Below are 18,765 nucleotides of genomic sequence, written 5' to 3'. Positions count from 1 at the left end.
CTGTTCTTAAATTCTCGAGTGTGGTGATGCTGGGGTTTTCAGAGACTCACTTCAGAGAATCACTACGAATCTTGGGGAACTGAAAAGCATCAAACCAGCAGTATGAGCACTCGCATCTCCGATGTTATCAAACGGGATCACCGTGAACTCGAAGCATACTACAACACCATCACCAGCTCCAACGACCCCGACGAGCAGACGCGGTTCCAGAACAAATTCAGCTGGGAACTCGCGCGCCATGCTGTAGGTGAGGAGCTGGTCGTCTACCCAGCCATGGAGAAGTACCTCCGCGACGGCAAGGAAACCGCCGACAAGGACCGTCGTGAACACCAAGTGGTGCGAACACCGCTTTTCTCCATCATCTTCTTTCATCGGGTCTAGTATTAAATCGTGGTACAGGTCAAAGACAAGCTGGAAAAGTTCCAGAACATGCATGCTACTGAGCCCGCGTTCCTCCCCACCATCAAGTCCCTGATGACGGACCTGTTCCAGCACATCGATGAAGAAGAGACCATTGACTTTGTCAAGCTGGAGAGCGCAATCACCCCCAAGGAGAGCGATCGTCTAGCGAGATCGTTTGGCCGCACGAAGATGTTTGTTCCCACCCGGTCTCATCCCAGCGCGCCCAACAAGCCTCCTTTTGAGACGGTGGTGGGATTGTTGACGGCGCCTATGGACCATCTGGCGGATCTCTTTCGTAAGTGGCCGGAGGAGATTACTCCGAACCCGTCTACTGGGTAGATAGAGAGATGTAGCCGTCGGGACAAAGAATACCTGAAGAATTTAGATTGAACTGCAGACATACGTCTCAATACCTCCTCAAATTCTATCCCAAAGTCTATGACATAGCAACACAGCAAAGCAGGTTCTACTCCTCCGGCTGCTCCTGCTGCGTCTTTCCCAACTGATCCAACTTCTCCCCAGCGCTCTGTTTGCCGCTCCGTGTCACACGCGGGTTTCTCTGAGCCCTAAAACACGCCCGTCAGCAACCACCATCCGCCTCTCCCAAGGATTCAGTTATTAGCAGGAAGGATACTCACGCCTTCAACCCCCCAGCCACCCGATTCGGCTCCTTATTCTGCTGCCGCACCGCATACAGATCTTGCCGCGGCTGGTTCCAATGCAGTTCATTGTCCAGCACATCCTGCGCGTGCTGTTTGGCTTCGTTCGAGACGCGGGGGTTGCTGATTGTACTGACCCAAAACCAACTTCTTAAGACAATGCGCAACCAATGAAATAGTAAGTTAGTCACTTACGCCTTGTAACCGCGCATGGCGTTTACTCTATCCTCCCCGGACGCGGAGACTTCGTTGTTTTCCCTGGAGTATGACATCGTCCTTGGTGGGTTGGGTTGGGGGAATCGGGGCGATTTACTGCGAGGTGGAGTTGGATGAGGTTTGGAATGTAACCAGATGCGGCATCGATGAAACAGGCTTGCTGAGGTGGGATTGTTGATTTCTTACTCGGTCTTTTTTTTTGTTTATTTAGTGATGGAAGGGGGCATTGTGATATGCTGCTGCGCGGCTCATCGGTCCGGGTTGATGTGGGAGATGCGTCATGCCCGCCACTGGATGGGGGAGGAATTGGGTGGTTGTATCCATTATCTCTATTATATGAAGGCAAGATGGAGGGGGAAAGGGATGATTTCACAGATTTTTTTTTTTTTTGAGACACTTGCCTAGCTCGATTTAATCGGTTGCTCTAAGGACAAGGACGACGAACCCGAACTATGATCGCCGAGTGATCGAGATACGCGCAAGTATAGGCGCTTGATCGCCAACTCTATCTATCGACTTATCGAGCCTCTGCATCGGCATCAACCATGAATTCTGGGCCGATCAACCTTGATTTAAGCGAATCCAGATGACGTTCCAGCCAAACCCAAAATGGCGAACTCAAAACCCTTGCCCATGACAACACCCTGACACCAGCTTGATGTCAGGGTTATTCTGATGCTAGGACTGCGCGGAATTCTGGAGAGAAAAAAAAAAAAGGACATATATATCCACGGTATCCCGGGCTCTTGTCATGGGTGCATCATTCTATCAATACCGTGCCACTGTCTGAACAAACACACTTGCTCTCCTGAACATATCTCCTACAATCACCTGTTATCCAAACCAAGTTGTCCACCCCCAGACCCCCAAAATTTCAACGAGAGAAACCGTCATCAACATGTCTAACCGCGTCGAACGAGCCGCCGAAGACAACTACGAGGCCGAGAACGACGCCTCGCCCGTCCCCGCCGACGTGATCGATAACTCATACGTTGGCGAGACTCGCTCCGAGCTCCTCAACCAGGTCCCCGTGCAGCGCGACGAGGCCTCCTACGATGACCCCATGCAGCCTCCGTACTCGAACTCGGACCAGCAGCTTGGTACGTACTCTACATCAGATACCCTGTTGGTTCTGAGCGACTGATCTGACCCGCTTTCCTCTTCTGGGCGATCAGCCGATGATGAAAGGGAGGCTATTGACAGGAGCAACATCCTGTCTGGCGATCGGCTGCGCCATGCCAAGCCCATGACCCAGAATAAGTATAACGAGGGGCCGGGTGAGGATGATCTGCCTGATGTTGTGAGATATGGGGACTCTGGAGTCTCGGGAACCAAACGCTTGTCGTAATGTTGTGGATAGCATTTCTTGTCTTCTGTCATGGCCTCAATTGCCGTAAAGCGGGATGGAGCGTGAGAGAAGTATTGTACACTAATATAATGTTATTTAATGCGAATGGTATTTTCCATCCTTGGTGCAGCAATCACTTGTAGTCCGCCCATGCAGCCTGCAGGAATTGTCTCATTTTGACGGGCCGAATGTCAGGAAACTTATCGTTGAGCCGGCCTTCAGCAGGCAGTTGAAACACCCCGGCAATCGTAAGCCGGCTCACCAACGCAGTCAGCTCCTGTGCATCCTGCGAGGAAAAAGTATTCCCAGGCATGGGAGGCACGGTCACCCTCCCCTCCCTAATCCTCTCCTTACTATCATAGACCACCTGGAACTTCCGACCTGCACTTTTTCCTCAGCACCAAACATTGCCAAAAAAATCACCACTCGACTTAAAAAAAGCAAACATACCTCGTATCTCCTCCGCCATCCGCAGCATCTCGTTATACGTCACCTCATCCCCCACAACCACACTGAACTCCGGCCATTCGTCCGCCTCCAGCATGCGGACCAGAAACGCCGCCATGTCGTACGTGTAGGTCATCCCGATGACATCTTCCCCGTCCCCGGGGATCGCGGCCTGGCACTCCTGGACGTTGATGCCGAAGGTGCACGGCGCGAGATGGGTGCGCGCGACGGGCATCCCCCAGTAATCCATGAAGAAGCCCGGGATGACGCGCGTGTACTGTAGATGGCTTCTCTGGAGGAGTGTGGCGGCGTCCAGCCAGTGTTGGATGCTGGGATCGATGGGGAGGAGGCTGTGGTTTTTTTTGCCTTTGTTAGCGGGGTTCGCTTTGCTTTGCTGTGTGTAATGTAATGTGATGTGATGTGATGTTGTTGCGGGGGCAAGTAAATTGGGGGGGATGGGAGGTTGTCTACTCTTTGGTTTGGATGAAGGAGTACTCGCTGGGGATGAAGCGCTTGGTGGTGGTCGATTTCTCCGCGGCATGAATGAGGTTCAGTTGGGACTGGCTGGTGGAATCATCGAAGATACCGATGGCGGATATGATGGTGTGGATGGCATGTTGCTCGAGGGTCTGGATGAGAGAGGTGATATCATTGTAGTCCACCTTTACGTGTTGGGACTTGTCTGCTGGATCGATTCTTGAGTCCTGGAGGTTTTGTTAGCAAGGTTCCTGTGGACTTGGAGGAGACATACGCTGCGCGTCAACACGATGACTTGGTGATGTGGTTCTTGCACCAGGGTCTCAACGATTGTCTTCCCTACCCCTCCAGTTCCTCCAGCCACAGCTACAACTACCATATTGATGGATGCGTTGACTTGAGACTGCGACGGGCTTTGTGTGATGGTGTGCAGCCGCTTCCAGTTTATTCTAGCCTCTTGTAATGTGAAGGAATGGTATCAAGCATACTTCAGATCACAGCGCCTGGTCTATCTCCAAGAGAGACGCAGATGATGTTGTTGAACAATGCTTATCATTGGCTGCTAATTTTATCCTTGAACTGGTGCGGAGCGGCTGTATTTAGCGTGTGTTTAGTCTTGATGTCTGATTATCCTTCATTATTTCAATTCAGTTGATCTTCTTCATACAAATTGCCGAAGAACCGCCTGATACATTCACTGGCTGTGACTCCATGCCTCTGCCGTGGGTCGGCTAGAAAGAATTACACTATCTACAGTGAGACCATGCCAGCTAGCCCAGCAATGTATGAGCCTAGAGATCCATGCATTGGAAAGAGTATTGTTTCCCGCAAGTATTTGACTAAAACAAGACAGAGCTTATAGTCGTTTATGCAATGCCTCCTCTGGAGAATCGCACAGGCAGTCGGCTCGAGGTTCTAATAGAGAACGTGGGAAAAATTCCGTTGACTGTGATATGGTCAAACAGAGCTGGGAGAATAATAATAGAGAGCCTCTATCAAGCATTTGGAGATCCTTGGTGAAAGAAATGTGAAGTGGAGCGCATCTCTGATGGAATAATTAGAAAGATTAGTGATCATACCGAGGCTGAACGACTCCAAATTCTTGACACTCCCAAGTTTGACAACAGGATAGTCGGTCGACGGTCCATCGTATCACGATAAACGACGGCCATTATCCATCTACATTCTCTGTGATACCCAAACTGACGGAGTTTTGGTGAATGATGCCTATCCAAGACGATTCCGATAGTTCCAAGGTGCCTGGTCGGAATCTCCCCTTATTGTCCTGGGAAGAGGTCCATCAGAACCTACTACTATCCACTCGTAGAAACGTGTCAGATCCATTGTCCGTCCAGAGTATCAATTCAATTTTGTCTGCTACGTCCTACCCATTTCTAACCCCAGAGGAATCTGGTATTCCACCATCATCATCACTACAAGGAACGCAACCAGTATGGGGATATACAAGCATCAATGAGCATTCTAGCACAGGTCAGCAGGCCAAAGATCAAAACCAAAATGCATCAAAACGCCCTCGAAGTCGTGCTGCTAATGCCGATGGCTCGTTTCCGAGAAAAAGGGGTCGACCTCGCAAACAAGTCGACGAAGGGGAGGATCCTAATGAGGTATGCTGGTGTTGACTGCACCTTAACTCACCTCCCGTCCTTTCCTCGAGCTGACAATTCAGCGACGTCGGATGCAAATTCGACTGGCTCAAAGGGCCTATCGATTACGCAAGGATGCGAATACGTCTTCAATTCAGAGCCGAGTTCTCCAGCTTGAGGCAACATTAGAGCAAATTGGTACAGCCCTGCAGTCTATTAGTAACGCAATGAACCAGCCTGATAGCCTTGAATACAATGCCCATTTGATTGGTGGTTGGGGGGACACGGTGCGGATGTGTCTTTCCCTAGTCAACGAGGCGGCCAGTGTCGAATCTCAAGATCTTGTTGAAGGCACTTCGCCTCTTAGCGAAAAAAGCCACTCATCTGCAGAAAAGAACGAGCCTCAGCTTCAAACTGCCACGTCTATGGGCTCACCCCCCTCCCGGATAAAATCCAGTGCGAGCGCAGGCCCGGAGAGTCTATACGCTGCTGGATTCAAACCAACTCGTGATGGGCACGACTCATCCAAGGTAGCTGCTCTGGAGATGTCTGCCTTCATAGAACGACTCCATTTTGCATGCCTTCATGAAGGCTACTCTGTCTTACGTGATGCTTCTGTCGAGCTGGACCGTCTGCAAAAGCCGTTTCGATTCCTCTTCCGCACAATGGACAGAGAGCGCATAACCTCATACTTTGAGGCTTGCTTACATGCAAAGGCCAGTCAGAAACGCCTGGACGAATGGGAAGATGTGCCATACTTCAGGATCGGCGGCGCTGGGACTCACTACCCAGGAAAGACCCCCAGAAGCTCAACGGAGGTGCTCTCGCGCTGCAAAAATATCCAGGATCCCGTACTACAGTCACCACAAGAGATTGGACAGAAGCTTGATGGGGAATGGTTTGATCTGCATGATTTGGAGGGCTTTCTCCATGAACAAGGGGTGGTGTTTGTTGTCGGTCATGCCAAGGACTCTCTCGCTGGGGAAAAGTCAGTCAATGCGGCGTATTTGATTCAAGGTTGGTCAATCCTTTAGGTTCTAAGGTCCAGAATCTCTGACAGCAGGTAGAATTGTTGAAGGTTGGTGTCTGTCTTGGTCGAACGCCAGGATTTCGACGCAAAGATGTGGAAGCCGCGCTCCGAACAGCATTGTGTACATGACGACAATGCCATTGTTTCTCGTCTATGATTTGATGGCATGGCTGCGCACGATCCTGAGATTATACTCGTCAAGTCTGACTTTCCAGTGCCAGCCTACACAAGATCGGCTTACCCAACGACCGATGTGGCTAGAAGTACATTCCTAAAGGGGAAATTATCATGTTACACTTGTTACAACCTAGGGTCCTTTCAGCAAGATCTAGAACGAAAATTTCGTCAACTGAAAGACTCTTTGAAGATCTGAAACTAGATACGAGCATCCTTTACTACCTGAAATGCTCCATTGCGCCCATGACGACTGCTCCGGTATTGAATCGATCGGGATATATCTTGGTCATGGCCGCAACAATATCTCTCGGCGATTTCAGTTTCCCATCCACGACTTTCACGAAATCTTCGAAATACTTCTGGTATTCGCCAGATGCCATGTACCAAACACCTCTCCTTCCTGACAATGGCCAGGAATGACATGCGAAGGATTCAACGCCTCAACCTTCTCAATCGCTCGAATCCACTCCGCTCGCTTTGCCGCTGTATTGGCCTCGAAAAGCATCTGGTGTATATGCGCGACTGTGCCTGGCGTTGCCAGCACCCGGGCTTCGGAGAACCGCTGCGCGAATAACGGTAGACCGAAGAAAGGATCACCATGGCCGTGTGTGATGTAGATATAGGAAAGCTTCCGGGCGGGCGCGATACGCTCGATCCATTTGGTCAATTCTTGGGTTTGCTTGATGGTGACGGGGTGTCGAGGAGGACGGCCTCGGTGGGGGAGTAGATGAGGGTGCAGGAGATGGGGGACTAGAAGCCTTGGTTGCCGTTGGGGGTTTGGAAGGGGGTAGGAGGGGCGATGTAGACAGCTGAGCGGAGAGACATTTTGATTCTTGATAAGGAAATGTGTTTCTTGAAAGGATGTGGAGGGTGAATTTATGTTCTCCTGTCCAAGTTTGGCTCTGGATTCAATACAATCTCAGTGGTCACCAAAATTCATATATCCTAACCAGGTTTCTGAGAGACGAGGGGATACATCCAACGCAGGTACACTACTGAATCATGGCTTCATCTTGTGTGCTTTAGTGATTATGGCCGTATAGCCTCGGTTGAGTTCGCATCAGCATCTTTAATCTCCTTCCTGTTTCTGCAATCGTATCTCAGCAAGAATGAGATGCCTATGAATATGGTACAGTAACTCACTGCCAATAGTGGTGATTGGTATCACACTGCTGGACTTTGCCACATCAGCCGCTCGACTAGATATATATCAAAAGCTGCGAAGACTTATTCCAACCTGAAAATTGGTAGGCACATGGATGATGCCGGTCAGGCGCTATTATATACTCCGGTTACACATGGATAAACTATGAAGCAGTCATTGCTGTCAACAGATGAAAGTAGAGGGATTAAGCCTCGCTTGAGTGTTGATGTCACTGTTGCTGATGAGTCTGTATACAGTCACGTGGCAGCATATGGTCCTTTGATCCCCCTCTGGCGTCTCTCTCCCGTCTACCAGTGCTGGTTCATTGGACAGGTTCTTTCTAATCATCAAGCGGGAATTCTAGAATCAAGAACCCGTCTCGTCTTTTTCATCTTGATCAAGCTATACAGAACTCACAACTTCACAAGACCGGCTCGATTGCCCCCCCATTTCACATGGGCTGTCGACTTAGAATGGCCGTGTCCCAACTCCCAAGACAGACGGCGTCACGGTCGGTTGCTCCACCAAATATCTAGACTCGAGTCTCGACTCTCGACAGAAAACGGACGGACTACGGTGTCAGCTAAGCACCCGACTACTAGCTACTAAGGAGACTACTGACGATACTCGACCACTCAGATCGCTGTCCCCTGAGCCGGGCCTTGATCGATCTTGAATGCTGACTCCGACCGCAAGTTCACAAGTCACACACTCACACCAATTGCATAAGTCGTGGTGTTCCAACTTCCAACTTCCAGCCCATTATTGTCAGCATTCTGCAGAGAATGAATATGAGCTGGGATGATCAGCGTCTTATCTGCCGACAGCCCCCACAGCAGTTGCTGCGGTGGCCAGAATGTGGATCAGAGTATGTGTGGCTCTCATGGCAACATGAATGGGAATCAAACTCAAAGGCAACACACACTTACGGAGTATGGATTCCTCAATAATAATGCTTATTATGAGGCACAAAAATGTAGATGAACTGGTGGAAACTGGACAGCAAGCCACCATTTTGCTATGTTTCATCCACCACAAAGCGAAACAGACCGTCTCTCTGTGCAGGCTAAAAGGCGCTTCCCCTGTTTCATACGCCTTTATCTGCATGCCTATTGGAGGCGGCACTTGTTTCAGATTTGTTACCTGCATATCCACTCAACACCAGTGTGAGTTGTTTGACAAGCCGACGACTTGCCAACGTCCCGCTCTGCTTTGCTTTAGTCTGATAAAGGGAAAAAATCGAGGATCGGGGAGTCGATTTCGGAGGAACCACCATTCAGAAACCAGGAAGCATCGCTTCGATTTTAATGGGTTACGGTGTCGCTGGCCTGTTCAGTTTTTAGCGATGATTTTCATGCCGATTAGTCGGGGCCATTCTGGGCCTGATTCAGACGTCGCATCCCACCCTCCAATCCTAGGCCTGGGTTGATACTTGATATGTGCCTGGCGGCTTCATGAATGAAACTATGCCAATAATAGGTTTTTTACCTGATTGAGCACAAAGACAACAATGATATGGTCCAATCGCTATTATCATGGCTTTCTTCTACTGACAGCACAGACCAAACGCGGCTAACGGGGGGTCGAGCATTCTTGGTCTGCCCATTCTTATATTATCGGCATCGCCGCCATCTTTGTTGTCATGGTCTCACATACCTGACTTTCTCTTTGCTTTCTTTTCCTATTTTCTCTCCTTTCTACTTCGTCAATCTTTGGCGTTTTACATTCTCTCGTTCCAAAACTCGTCGTCGCAGATTGACTCTGCTTTTACCACTTTGCACTTTCCTTTCTGAGCGCGCCCATCACCACACCCTGGACGGTTGTGTTTTCATTCCTTACTATCTATCAACTGCATCGAGTTCGCCGAAGCAGCGACCGCTTTGGTGATAAATCCTCTTGGACTACATTCTCTTCACTACTGTTGAGCCCAAAAAGCTTAATCCCAGGAGGAATATCGTTCTTTTACTAAACTTCGTGCGCGACCATCAAGACTATAACATGGCGCCTTCATCCCTCCTGCTGAGCGTGGGATCGCTCATTGCCTCATCACTGGCCTCTGCGACATCTTTGCAGATTCGGGAACAATCCCAGTCATACCAATTGACCGAGTCCTGGCAGGGCGAAAGCTTCATCAACGATTGGAACTTCTTCGACCGGGGCGATCCTACCAATGGCTATGTCACGTACGTCAACCAGAGTGTCGCTGAGAGCTCGGGCCTGGTGAAAGTCACCCAGAGCGGCAGTTTCTACATGGGTGTGGACTACGAGAGCAAATTGAACCCTGACGGCCCCGGCCGTGAGTCTGTGCGTATAGAGTCCAAGAAGTATTATACGCAGGGCTTATATGTTGTCGACATCGCGCACATGCCTGGTAGCATCTGCGGTACATGGCCTGCCTTCTGGTCTGTCGGCGCCAACTGGCCCCACGACGGTGAGATCGATATCATCGAGGGTGTCAACAAACACGATGCCAATGAGATCGTCCTCCACACTAGTGGTAGCTGCGACGTTGCGGGAAGCCATGACATGACTGGTAGCCTCACATCTGGCGAGTGCGGCGATGCTTCGGGCACGATCGGTTGCGTGGTCAAGGGTACCCAGGGCTCCGCCGGTGACCCTTTCAACGCGCAAGGTGGTGGTGTTTATGCTATCGAGTGGACTGACAGCTTTCTCAAGATCTGGTTCTTCCCTCGCAACTCCATCCCGGCTTCCATCACTGCCGGCAAGCCCGACTCTTCCGCCTTTGGAACCCCCATGGCTCATCTGCAGGGAACATGCGACTTCGCCGAGCGCTTCAAAGAGCAGAAGTTCATCTTGGATACTACTTTCTGCGGAGACTGGGCTGGAAATGTCTTCGGCGAATCCGGCTGCCCTCTAAGTGATGCTAGCAGCCCCATGCGCAGCTGTGTTGACTACGTCGCGCAAAACCCGGCTGCCTTCAAGGAGGCGTACTGGGAGATCAACTCTATTAAGATCTATCAACTTGGCGCTGCTCCTGCCCCGGCCACCGTCGCTTCTCCAAACACCGCCTCCGAAGTCCACAGTGCTAGTGAACTCGCCCCAGCCACTCAAACCGAGAAACCCACTGTCCCAACGGCGGCAGAAACGACCGTGGTCCCCCCTGCGTCGCAGACCAGCACGGTCGCAGAGGAAACGCCAATTGCTCCTCTAGCCACTGCCGCAACGGTTACCGCTGTCAACCCTGCTCCTCCAGCCACACAGCCGACCGCCGAGCCTGCCACTGCAGTGACTGTGACAGACGGTGGCGACTCATTCAGGACCATTTTCCTCACCTCGACAACCACGATCTGCCCTGAGGCACAGAGTTCATCGTCTGCGGCGGCACACGGTGGTAATAAGAATGCCCCAGTAGGGGCTGTGCCAGGTCAGCCCTCCGGCGCCGATGCCGTGGGAAATCCCAATCCCTCCACGACTACTGAAGCGGTTGCCGAAACCGAGACCAGCCAGCCTGAACTGACCGCCGGTGGAATTTCTGAACTACCTAAGTCGGCCCCAGCTCCAACTGCCTCTCAGCCTACCAGCGAGTTCAAACCCTCAGACGTGCCGGATGTTCCTAAACCATCACCTGAGGCTGAGCATCCTGCCCCTCCTGCAGCTGCTGGATCTTCTATCATCAACACGCCCTCTAGCTCCGCTATCTTCGGTAGCTCCACGGCTGTCGGCACATTCACATCCTTGGCACGCGTTTCTCGACCCACTGGAGGCGCTACATTCGTCCCAACCATTGCCACCGCAACAGGATCGCCCACCGTTGGTGAAGACGGCTCTTCGGGCTCTGCAACTGCATCGGCCACACTGACTGCACCTACCGGAATTCTGTTTACTGCCGGCGCTCGCAAACTCTCTGTCGGCCTCTCCGGCCTTGTTGGCGCCCTCGCCGTTGCGGCACTGGCATAATCTGGTTTAAGTTCTGGATGTTGCTGTTCTACTCTTTCTGAATATACATTTTACTTAGGAGCTTCGCAAACTCCTACAATACCCTTGTTGTACATTAGATCCCTGGGATTCTGCTCTCCCCAGCGCCTTTCTTTTTTGGCCACCATCTCCCTCTTCGGTGTGCTAGGCCTCAATTGGCTTTTTTTTTTTCCTCCTTGATATCCTTCCTGTCCATAGCGTAAATTCATAATAGACAACAGTTGAAGTTGCTTGAATTTATAGTTTAAATAGATATGGTTTAGTATTGGGATATCGCGTTTTGCAGATTTTCTGAGGAGACAACTAGATTGGTGAAGGGTTGATTGTAGGTTATGTCTACTACAGACTGACTGGCATAGCATGCGTCCGTAAGTGAGCAGTGAGAACATTCATGAAGTCTAATTCCACCTCTTGACTCTTAAAACCATTGATCCTAGCTAATGAGCTCGTCCCGAATTGCAACATGCATCCTCCAGACTAATTCTACAGTCTCTGCAAACAATCATATCTGAAAGGGACTAACTAACTACCTAAAAAAGAGTTGAACATGTTGATCTTCTTGAATTGCCTTTCCAACCAGAAAATTCCAGACACCCCAACGCTGTCTCATGCATAGCATTTCTTAACACAGACAGCATAGCTACTGCATGGACCAAGTTTTACTTCCCACTGGAAATTGGAATATGGGTTGATCGTAGACTGCAGACTTACTGCCGGTAAACCAAGCCAGTAACTGTCCTTAGCTAGTAGGGTATTGGATATCCCATCCCACAGGGAGGCGTCAAACTTGGTCAGGGCAGGCAGTCTAGCCCCGGATGAGAAGTACTGAGATCAGATAAGATGAATACTTTTGAACATAGACAGGTCACACTTGGGATGAGATTATAACACAAGTGATTTTGCCTTGATATGTAGAGGACTATGGTTCTTGTAGGGCAGTGTTCATTTCCGTGTATCGCTGAGAGGCTTCTTGGTCAGGACGAATCCGTATCCTCGAGAGTCCTCCCCTCATGCTTGTAAGAAACCACCATGACAATCAGCGCGGCCACAAACATGGCCCCGGCAATCCCGGCATACATGCCTAGTAAATCAGGATCTTTATTCGTCGGGGTCAGCGCCAGCGCAATAATAGACCCCCCAGCCGCAGTCAAGCCATAAAGAGCCTGGATGATGGACTTCATGCTCTTCGGTGCCTTGGTGAATGTGTACTCGTACCCGGCGGGGCTGGCAAATACCTCGCTGAGACCTTCGAGAAAATACACGGGCGACTGGTACCCGATGTTGACGTGGTTCGGGAGAGATCCATTCATCGACGCCGCACATGCGCGTGGATGCTTGTAGCACGGCCCGGAGCTGTAAATCCAGCCCTGGATCCCAGCGGCATATCCCATGGCCAGTGCCTCGAGGAAGAAGCCCAGGGCGACGCGCCGGAGGGGAGGCGTCGGGATGCCCCGACGGTGGAGGAAGGGGTAGACGAATTTGGTGACGAGCGGGAGTGCAATGATCACGGTGATGGAGTTCAGATTGGGGAGCATGTCGTTGGGCACTCCGTGAGTCTCCATCTCAGCGGCTTGCGACACGGTATTCGTCGTCATCTGCGCCTGGCAGAGCCAGAAGATCACGAATGGGGTGCTTCGCACTCGGTTAGTAAGGGTCGTTCGAAACGCGAACCGCCCGGACCTACAATGCACGGCAGGCAAACAAGGCGCTCTTCAGCTCGTCGATGAGCCCATCGGACCAAGTCACCGTTATGCCGTCTCTCGCTAGGACGGCCTCTGGCCTCGCCGCGTCCATGCGAAAGCCGTGCCGAATCGCGATCCAGAGAGCTTGCATAGCGGGCAGGAGTACACTTCCCTGGGGCTCGGAAGCCACTTCTTGCGATTAGCATCCGCTGTCGCACACCTCTGGTGTCCCCGTATACTCACTAAGGATCCGGCGCCCGACGTGCAGTAATAGTACGCCAGTCACGATCGAACAGAGAGACAGGAGGTACGCGGCCCAGAAGCCAACGTCCTTTTCGATGAACGTAGCTGCGATCCGAGACTGTGCTCCGATGTTCATGCACCTCGATTCAGTGAGTGATTGACCCAGTCTTGCTTCTACATAGCATAGCTTACCAGTAATAGACATCAAACGCATACTGCAGCGTGACGTCGGGGTCAACGATAACGCGTTCCCCCTTCTTGGTAATCTGGATCCGCTGCTTAATCTTACTACATTGCTCCGCTATATGTGGATGTCAGTCTAGGATTTCTAGCACGTCGGGGGCGGGGGCGTACCAAGCATGGGGGGAAGCGAAGCTTTAACTCCACCGAGGGACAGGCTGACGAGGATCATCGCGACAATAAGGCCAGGAAGTCCAGCTCCCCTGTGGAGCAAGGATGGAATGGAGGTGATAAAGAGCACGGCTACTCCCAATACGTACAGACTGAAACATGTGAGCACCCACACCGTGTGATACTTTACTGGAGGGGGATGAGTTAGTACATCATGGACAATAGCACTGTACGATACCGGCCCAGATACCCGTCCGCCACTATCCCGGCTGCCATGGGGGTCACATAGCTGATGATCAAGAAGACATTGACCAAGAGCGATGCTTTGGATTGTCCGAGGCCTAAAGCACCGGGGCGCAGTGGATCCGAGGCCGAGTTCTGGACATAGTTTTCTAAGGATTTGTGAGTTCCTGCGGTCTGTGTGGAATCTGGTCGCAGTCCATACGGAACGGTCCAACAAAAGAGTAATAGCATGAACGCTCACAAATGGCCACCAAAGCAACTAGCCATGCAGTGGGTGGGAGGGAGTCCGCGATGCGACGACACTGCAGATCTACTGGGCTGGGGGCCTCGCCCTCAGCTGCTGGCAAAGTGGGCGGCTCAGCGAGCGGGATAGGGATAGGGCTAGGTTGGTAAGCCTTTGCTGTGTACGGTAACAGGATCAGTACATAAGTACGGACTTACTCTTGTTTTTCTTCCATCTGCATGGCAATAGCAGTGGATAACGGATGAATGAATGGATAGATTCAGAGCCCGCTTAGTAGGTTGTGTGGGTTGTAGAGGCAATATATATACACGCGTTGGTACCAGACTCAGGGGACAAAGACTCTATGTCTGAATCCCTGCTAGCATGCTTTTCCCTTTGTAGACCCCGCGATAGCCTGGAACATAAATAGGACCCGGTAGCACCCTCCATCAGCATAATTCTATCATACAGACTAGACTGTCCGCAAGAATACTACTATGACTTCAAAGCAGTCCTTCATCTGGCAGGACAATGGAGGTAAGATCTGGAGACGCTTTGGACACAGAACTCCCATTAACCATCATGGATTACAGAGACATTCTCCTGCCACTGGGAAAGGGCCAAGCCCGTTTCAAATGCATTCGCAACGCTCAACTTAGTATTGCGACTGACAGACCCCGGACAAGGACAGAGCCAGGCCACCGAAGATAATGTCGTGCTCGCCTTTCTTGCGGATACGGCTCGTCGTTCGCCTCATCCACCGGAGTCGCTGGTCAAACTGCTCATCCCACTGCACCGCGGCTTTATAGTCCGATCCGACTTCCTCACCGTGAGAATGATACGTTGCCCGATTGTGCAGTGCGTCCAGGAGCTCTGTTTTCCGAACCAGTATCTGGAGGTACCCGGGCCTCACGTCTCTGAATTCGACGAGCTCAGCCGCTATGCGGTTGGCGCGGTGGTACTGCGTTCCGACAAGGATTGCTCTTCAGCTATGCAGCAACTTGACGAAGAACTCCAGAACCGCATTCCACGGTCATATGTGCTGTCTACGCCGTTGGAAAACGATCACCTGGTGATTGCAGGTCATCGGCATCCAGCGGTAATGGCAGGCTACCTTGCCTCTGCCGCCGCTCTGGGCATCCGTGTTACACTCGTTGACGGCGAAGGAGAATTTCTCCCCGTGGAGAGACGGTCGGGTGCGGTTGCGAAATGCATCCCGATTGACATGACAGCGGACGACGGGCTTGCAAGTCGTATCGTCGACGCCCTGGCTGCGACGGGGGAGAAATACCACGGAATCACCACGTTCACAGATACCTGGCTGATCCCTGTGGCCAAGGCAGCGCAGGCTCTGGGACTACCTACTACGTCTCTGGACACGGTAGAGCTCTGCCTGGACAAGCACGCCACGCGCCAGCTCTGCCCCGATGGATTCCAGCCCCTGCGAATCAAGACCGTGGCCGACCTACAGAGCCACCTGTCCAGCTCCCAGCTTGACTATCCTCTGATAGTGAAGCCCTGCACCGCATGGGGCTCACAGGGCGTCCACAAAGCGTCCACCGAAGAGGAGCTACTCGCGGCCGTTGCGCAGGCGCAGGCTTCAGCAAAAGGCTCGGACCTCCTCATCGATCGGTACGTCGATGGGCCCGAGGTGGACGCGAATTTCGTCCTGCAGGATGGCGAGATCCTGTTCTTCGAGCTAGTCGATGGCCTCCCCTGCACCGCCGAGGTGGACAGCCCGGGCCACCCGGGCGACTTCCTGGAGACAGACGAGATTTGGCCGACAAACCATCCGCAGCGGGAAAGCGACATGATCCGGTCCCGTCTCCACAGCATCCTCCTCCGCACCGGCGTCCGCACCGGCGTGTTCCATCTCGAAGCGCGGATTGAAAACTCCGCCATGCACTATACCCTGCAGGACGGAGTCCTTGACTTGCGTCCCCGCGCGGCAGAGCCCGCCGGTGACCCATCCGCCTTCTTACTCGAGATCAATCAGAGGGTACCGGGGCACGGCGGAAGTTGGGGCACCGCATTAGCGTACGGGATCGACTATCCAGCCATCTACATGCTCGGGGCTCTGAATGAGAAGCAACGGTTTCGGTCGCTTTCCGTTCCGTTTGCGAACGGAGCTCCGCAATGGGTTGATAGCGTTTTCATCAACTCGGACCAGGCGGGTGTTTATGATGGAGACGATGTCTGCCAGGACCTGCGGAAGCGCAGGCCAGACCTCATGACGCACGTGCAGTACAGCAATTGCTATTACGGCAATGGGGAGACCATCACGGATTCGCCAGCGCGGATTGCGCTCTTCGTTGTGGCTTCCCATGAAAGTCGGCAGAAGGTCTTGGAGATTTCAAAGGAAATCCGCCAGTGGGTTGAAGTGAAGGTGCGGTAATTCGCCCATCCAAAGTACCATGCATGGGAATAGACAGTCTAGACTTGGTTTATTTTTGATCGCATTAAAATCGGTCTGAATTACTACTTGCAACATAGTCCTGGGTACCTCCCTAGAGCATCCGCCGGACTCTGACTGGTGGGCTGTATATAATTTTTCTAGACTCGATCATCACGGAGTCGAACAATGCTCGAATAATACCCCCACTATATGCAATCGGCTCGTAGCAACGCTCGAAAGCCTAAGCGAGGGCCGCAATATGATATGTAGATAAGACGAGAGGCGACTCCGTAGGGGACGGATATCGCCGGTTGTAACTGTCCATATGCCCTAAAATCTTATGTCATGCCTAAAATCTTACGGATCGTGTTGATCAATGCTTGAATGCTCCTGTGGTACTTTTGATACGTCCCTGAGGTGCCCTTTACGATAAGAGTCGAACTGTCGAACTACTCCGTAGGCTTATGTACAAGCCTAGCCAATTGCAGCCAGCTAAAACCTGCCGAACCGAGCAGTACGGAGTATGCTAAGCAGCCGAGCCTTTCGGAGGCCCCAAGCTTCATTATGCTATTACTGGTGGATGGTGCATCTGGTGACGGGGAGGAGGTGCTAATTAAAGAACACCCGTACATGACCGCAATAGACATGATAAGATTCGCTCTGCAGCGAGGAACACTCAGTATGGTCTGCCTAATGTGGGGGGCTACCGCATCAGACTGCTATCTTTCACCTACGGAGTACTTAGCTAGTCTCAGCTCTGCCCATCAAGCAATCCGCAGTCGTGCAATCTCCGTGTTGACAGGGATATTGAAACCTGAGCCATCCACCATGGACGCCTGTGCTGTCCACTGCATTACTGTCTCAGGTCCGAACAGCAGGCACGTAGTCGATCCTCCGAAATGGAACATCCCCAACTCCTGGCCTTTGCGTACCCGTTGCCCGGGGATCACGGTAATCTCGCATGTCGAAACCTCGGCCATTCCAACGGGCATGACGCAAACTAGCCCCAGGGCGGGATTGTCCGCTTTGATGAAGATCAAAGCCCGAGTGGCGACTGCGGTCAGATAGCCTTGAGATTGGCTGAGGGACTTGTGGCGGGAGCCGAAGCCCTGAGAGTCCGCTTTGGAGTAGTAGGTTCCCGGCACGAGGCGCGTCTTCGCTACCGTGCCGCTAACCGGGCTGTGCCAGCGATGGTAGCTGAGGCTGCTGAGGAAAGCCTGGTACACGGTGCCTCCGATGAAGTACCGCGCTAGCTCATCCTGCGCCAACATGTCCAGCACCGAGTACGGCTGGCCCTTGACCCAGAATGTGTCGCGGCTGGCTACGTTGGTGGCGAGGCGGTACGGCTTGGATTCACAGGGGTTGGCGATGATATTGTCGTCGTCGGGACCGGCAACGGGGCGTACGCCTGGGCGGAAACGACGAATGAAGAAGTCATCCCATGACGTGAATCCCCAATGCGGTACCAAGGGATTGCATTCGAACAGCTGCTCAAAGGGGAGATTGGTTGTGCCGACATTGGCTACATGCTCCATGGCAGCCAGTGCATCCGGCCCTAGCCAACCGTGTGCATCCGCAGTCAGGACGTTGGCAGACGCCTCTGAGCCTAGATGCGCGGCCCATGTGTTGAGAACCTTCCTCAGTTGCGCATTGACCCGGTCATGCAGGAAGAATGCCTTGCCGCTGGGCGTGGACATGGGCCAATTGAGTACCACGTTGATGGGGAAGCCCGTCCAACCGATCTGGAAGACCTGGTTGTCCCATTTCGGCGCTGCTGTCAGCAGGGCATTCATGAGCTGCAGCATTTGCTTGTAGTCCCGAATCTGAGGCCGTCCCAGTGGGTCATTGTTGTAAGGTGACTCGGATGGCACTTGTTGGAACATCGCACATGCATGCATGAAGACGATTGCGTCAGACTCGATGACGGTCTGAAATTCCCGTATGACTGCATGTACTGGAGGCTGTTCATGGCTAGGCTGGGTGGCCTGAAGCACCATGGAGCCGAGCCATTGCTCTAGGTCCTTGTTGCCATGGGGTGGCAGGGCTTCTGTTGGCTGGCTGGTGATTCCGTTGTAATTGGTCATTATCGCGTGATATCAAGTCAATCTATGTGATATCGTAGAAGTGTCTTGCTCAAAGTTGGGGGCATGATGAATCCCAAATATATCTCTTGCTCCTACACCTAGGC

General features: G+C 52.2%; 10 protein-coding genes across 10 annotated transcripts, besides 2 other annotated features; 5 read left to right on the top strand and 5 right to left on the bottom strand.

Moving 5' to 3' along the window:
* Positions 1 to 102: 102 nt before the first annotated feature.
* On the top strand, positions 103 to 741 carry ACLA_073270 (HHE domain protein; the record flags this gene model as incomplete). The annotated part of the gene is made up of 2 exons (XM_001275717.1): positions 103 to 336; positions 400 to 741. 2 exons carry the CDS (start codon positions 103 to 105, stop codon positions 739 to 741), a joined length of 576 nt encoding a protein of 191 aa, XP_001275718.1.
* A 127-nt stretch (positions 742 to 868) lies between these two features.
* On the bottom strand, positions 869 to 1,333 carry ACLA_073260 (Con-6 family protein; the record flags this gene model as incomplete). Its single annotated transcript, XM_001275716.1, has 3 exons — positions 869 to 968; positions 1,041 to 1,193; positions 1,257 to 1,333. The coding sequence occupies 3 exons, from the start codon at positions 1,331 to 1,333 to the stop codon at positions 869 to 871; spliced, it is 330 nt and encodes a 109-aa protein (XP_001275717.1).
* Positions 1,334 to 2,175: 842 nt separating this feature from the next.
* Positions 2,176 to 2,625, top strand: ACLA_073250 (uncharacterized protein; the record flags this gene model as incomplete). Its single annotated transcript, XM_001275715.1, has 2 exons — positions 2,176 to 2,377; positions 2,453 to 2,625. The coding sequence occupies 2 exons, from the start codon at positions 2,176 to 2,178 to the stop codon at positions 2,623 to 2,625; spliced, it is 375 nt and encodes a 124-aa protein (XP_001275716.1).
* Positions 2,626 to 2,758: 133 nt separating this feature from the next.
* ACLA_073240 (uncharacterized protein) lies at positions 2,759 to 3,928 on the bottom strand (the record flags this gene model as incomplete). Its single annotated transcript, XM_001275714.1, has 4 exons — positions 2,759 to 3,006; positions 3,076 to 3,422; positions 3,544 to 3,776; positions 3,824 to 3,928. The coding sequence occupies 4 exons, from the start codon at positions 3,926 to 3,928 to the stop codon at positions 2,759 to 2,761; spliced, it is 933 nt and encodes a 310-aa protein (XP_001275715.1).
* Positions 3,472 to 3,499: a microsatellite.
* An 841-nt stretch (positions 3,929 to 4,769) lies between the features above and the next one.
* Positions 4,770 to 6,187, top strand: ACLA_073230 (bZIP transcription factor; the record flags this gene model as incomplete). The annotated part of the gene is made up of 2 exons (XM_001275713.1): positions 4,770 to 5,174; positions 5,237 to 6,187. 2 exons carry the CDS (start codon positions 4,770 to 4,772, stop codon positions 6,185 to 6,187), a joined length of 1,356 nt encoding a protein of 451 aa, XP_001275714.1.
* A 391-nt stretch (positions 6,188 to 6,578) lies between these two features.
* ACLA_073220 (uncharacterized protein) lies at positions 6,579 to 6,740 on the bottom strand (the record flags this gene model as incomplete). Its single annotated transcript, XM_001275712.1, has 1 exon — positions 6,579 to 6,740. One exon carries the CDS (start codon positions 6,738 to 6,740, stop codon positions 6,579 to 6,581), a length of 162 nt encoding a protein of 53 aa, XP_001275713.1.
* A 2,762-nt stretch (positions 6,741 to 9,502) lies between these two features.
* eng2 (putative GPI anchored endo-1,3(4)-beta-glucanase) lies at positions 9,503 to 11,422 on the top strand (the record flags this gene model as incomplete). Its single annotated transcript, XM_001275711.1, has 1 exon — positions 9,503 to 11,422. The coding sequence occupies one exon, from the start codon at positions 9,503 to 9,505 to the stop codon at positions 11,420 to 11,422; it is 1,920 nt and encodes a 639-aa protein (XP_001275712.1).
* Positions 11,423 to 12,414: 992 nt separating this feature from the next.
* ACLA_073200 (putative MFS peptide transporter) lies at positions 12,415 to 14,190 on the bottom strand (the record flags this gene model as incomplete). The annotated part of the gene is made up of 6 exons (XM_001275710.1): positions 12,415 to 13,072; positions 13,125 to 13,311; positions 13,366 to 13,505; positions 13,558 to 13,666; positions 13,720 to 13,868; positions 13,928 to 14,190. The coding sequence occupies 6 exons, from the start codon at positions 14,188 to 14,190 to the stop codon at positions 12,415 to 12,417; spliced, it is 1,506 nt and encodes a 501-aa protein (XP_001275711.1).
* Positions 14,191 to 14,679: 489 nt separating this feature from the next.
* On the top strand, positions 14,680 to 16,577 carry ACLA_073190 (uncharacterized protein; the record flags this gene model as incomplete). Its single annotated transcript, XM_001275709.1, has 2 exons — positions 14,680 to 14,719; positions 14,776 to 16,577. 2 exons carry the CDS (start codon positions 14,680 to 14,682, stop codon positions 16,575 to 16,577), a joined length of 1,842 nt encoding a protein of 613 aa, XP_001275710.1.
* Positions 16,025 to 16,048: a microsatellite.
* Positions 16,578 to 17,341: 764 nt separating the features above from the next.
* Positions 17,342 to 18,661, bottom strand: ACLA_073180 (phosphatidylserine decarboxylase family protein; the record flags this gene model as incomplete). Its single annotated transcript, XM_001275708.1, has 1 exon — positions 17,342 to 18,661. One exon carries the CDS (start codon positions 18,659 to 18,661, stop codon positions 17,342 to 17,344), a length of 1,320 nt encoding a protein of 439 aa, XP_001275709.1.
* Between the last annotated feature and the right edge of the window lie 104 nt (positions 18,662 to 18,765).

This window comes from Aspergillus clavatus, genomic scaffold (assembly GCF_000002715.2).
Source record: "Aspergillus clavatus NRRL 1 1099423829791 genomic scaffold, whole genome shotgun sequence".
NCBI classification, from domain to species: domain Eukaryota; kingdom Fungi; phylum Ascomycota; class Eurotiomycetes; order Eurotiales; family Aspergillaceae; genus Aspergillus; species Aspergillus clavatus.
The sequence above is the reverse complement of the archived record's forward strand: the minus strand, read 5'-3'. Positions and strand labels throughout refer to the sequence as shown.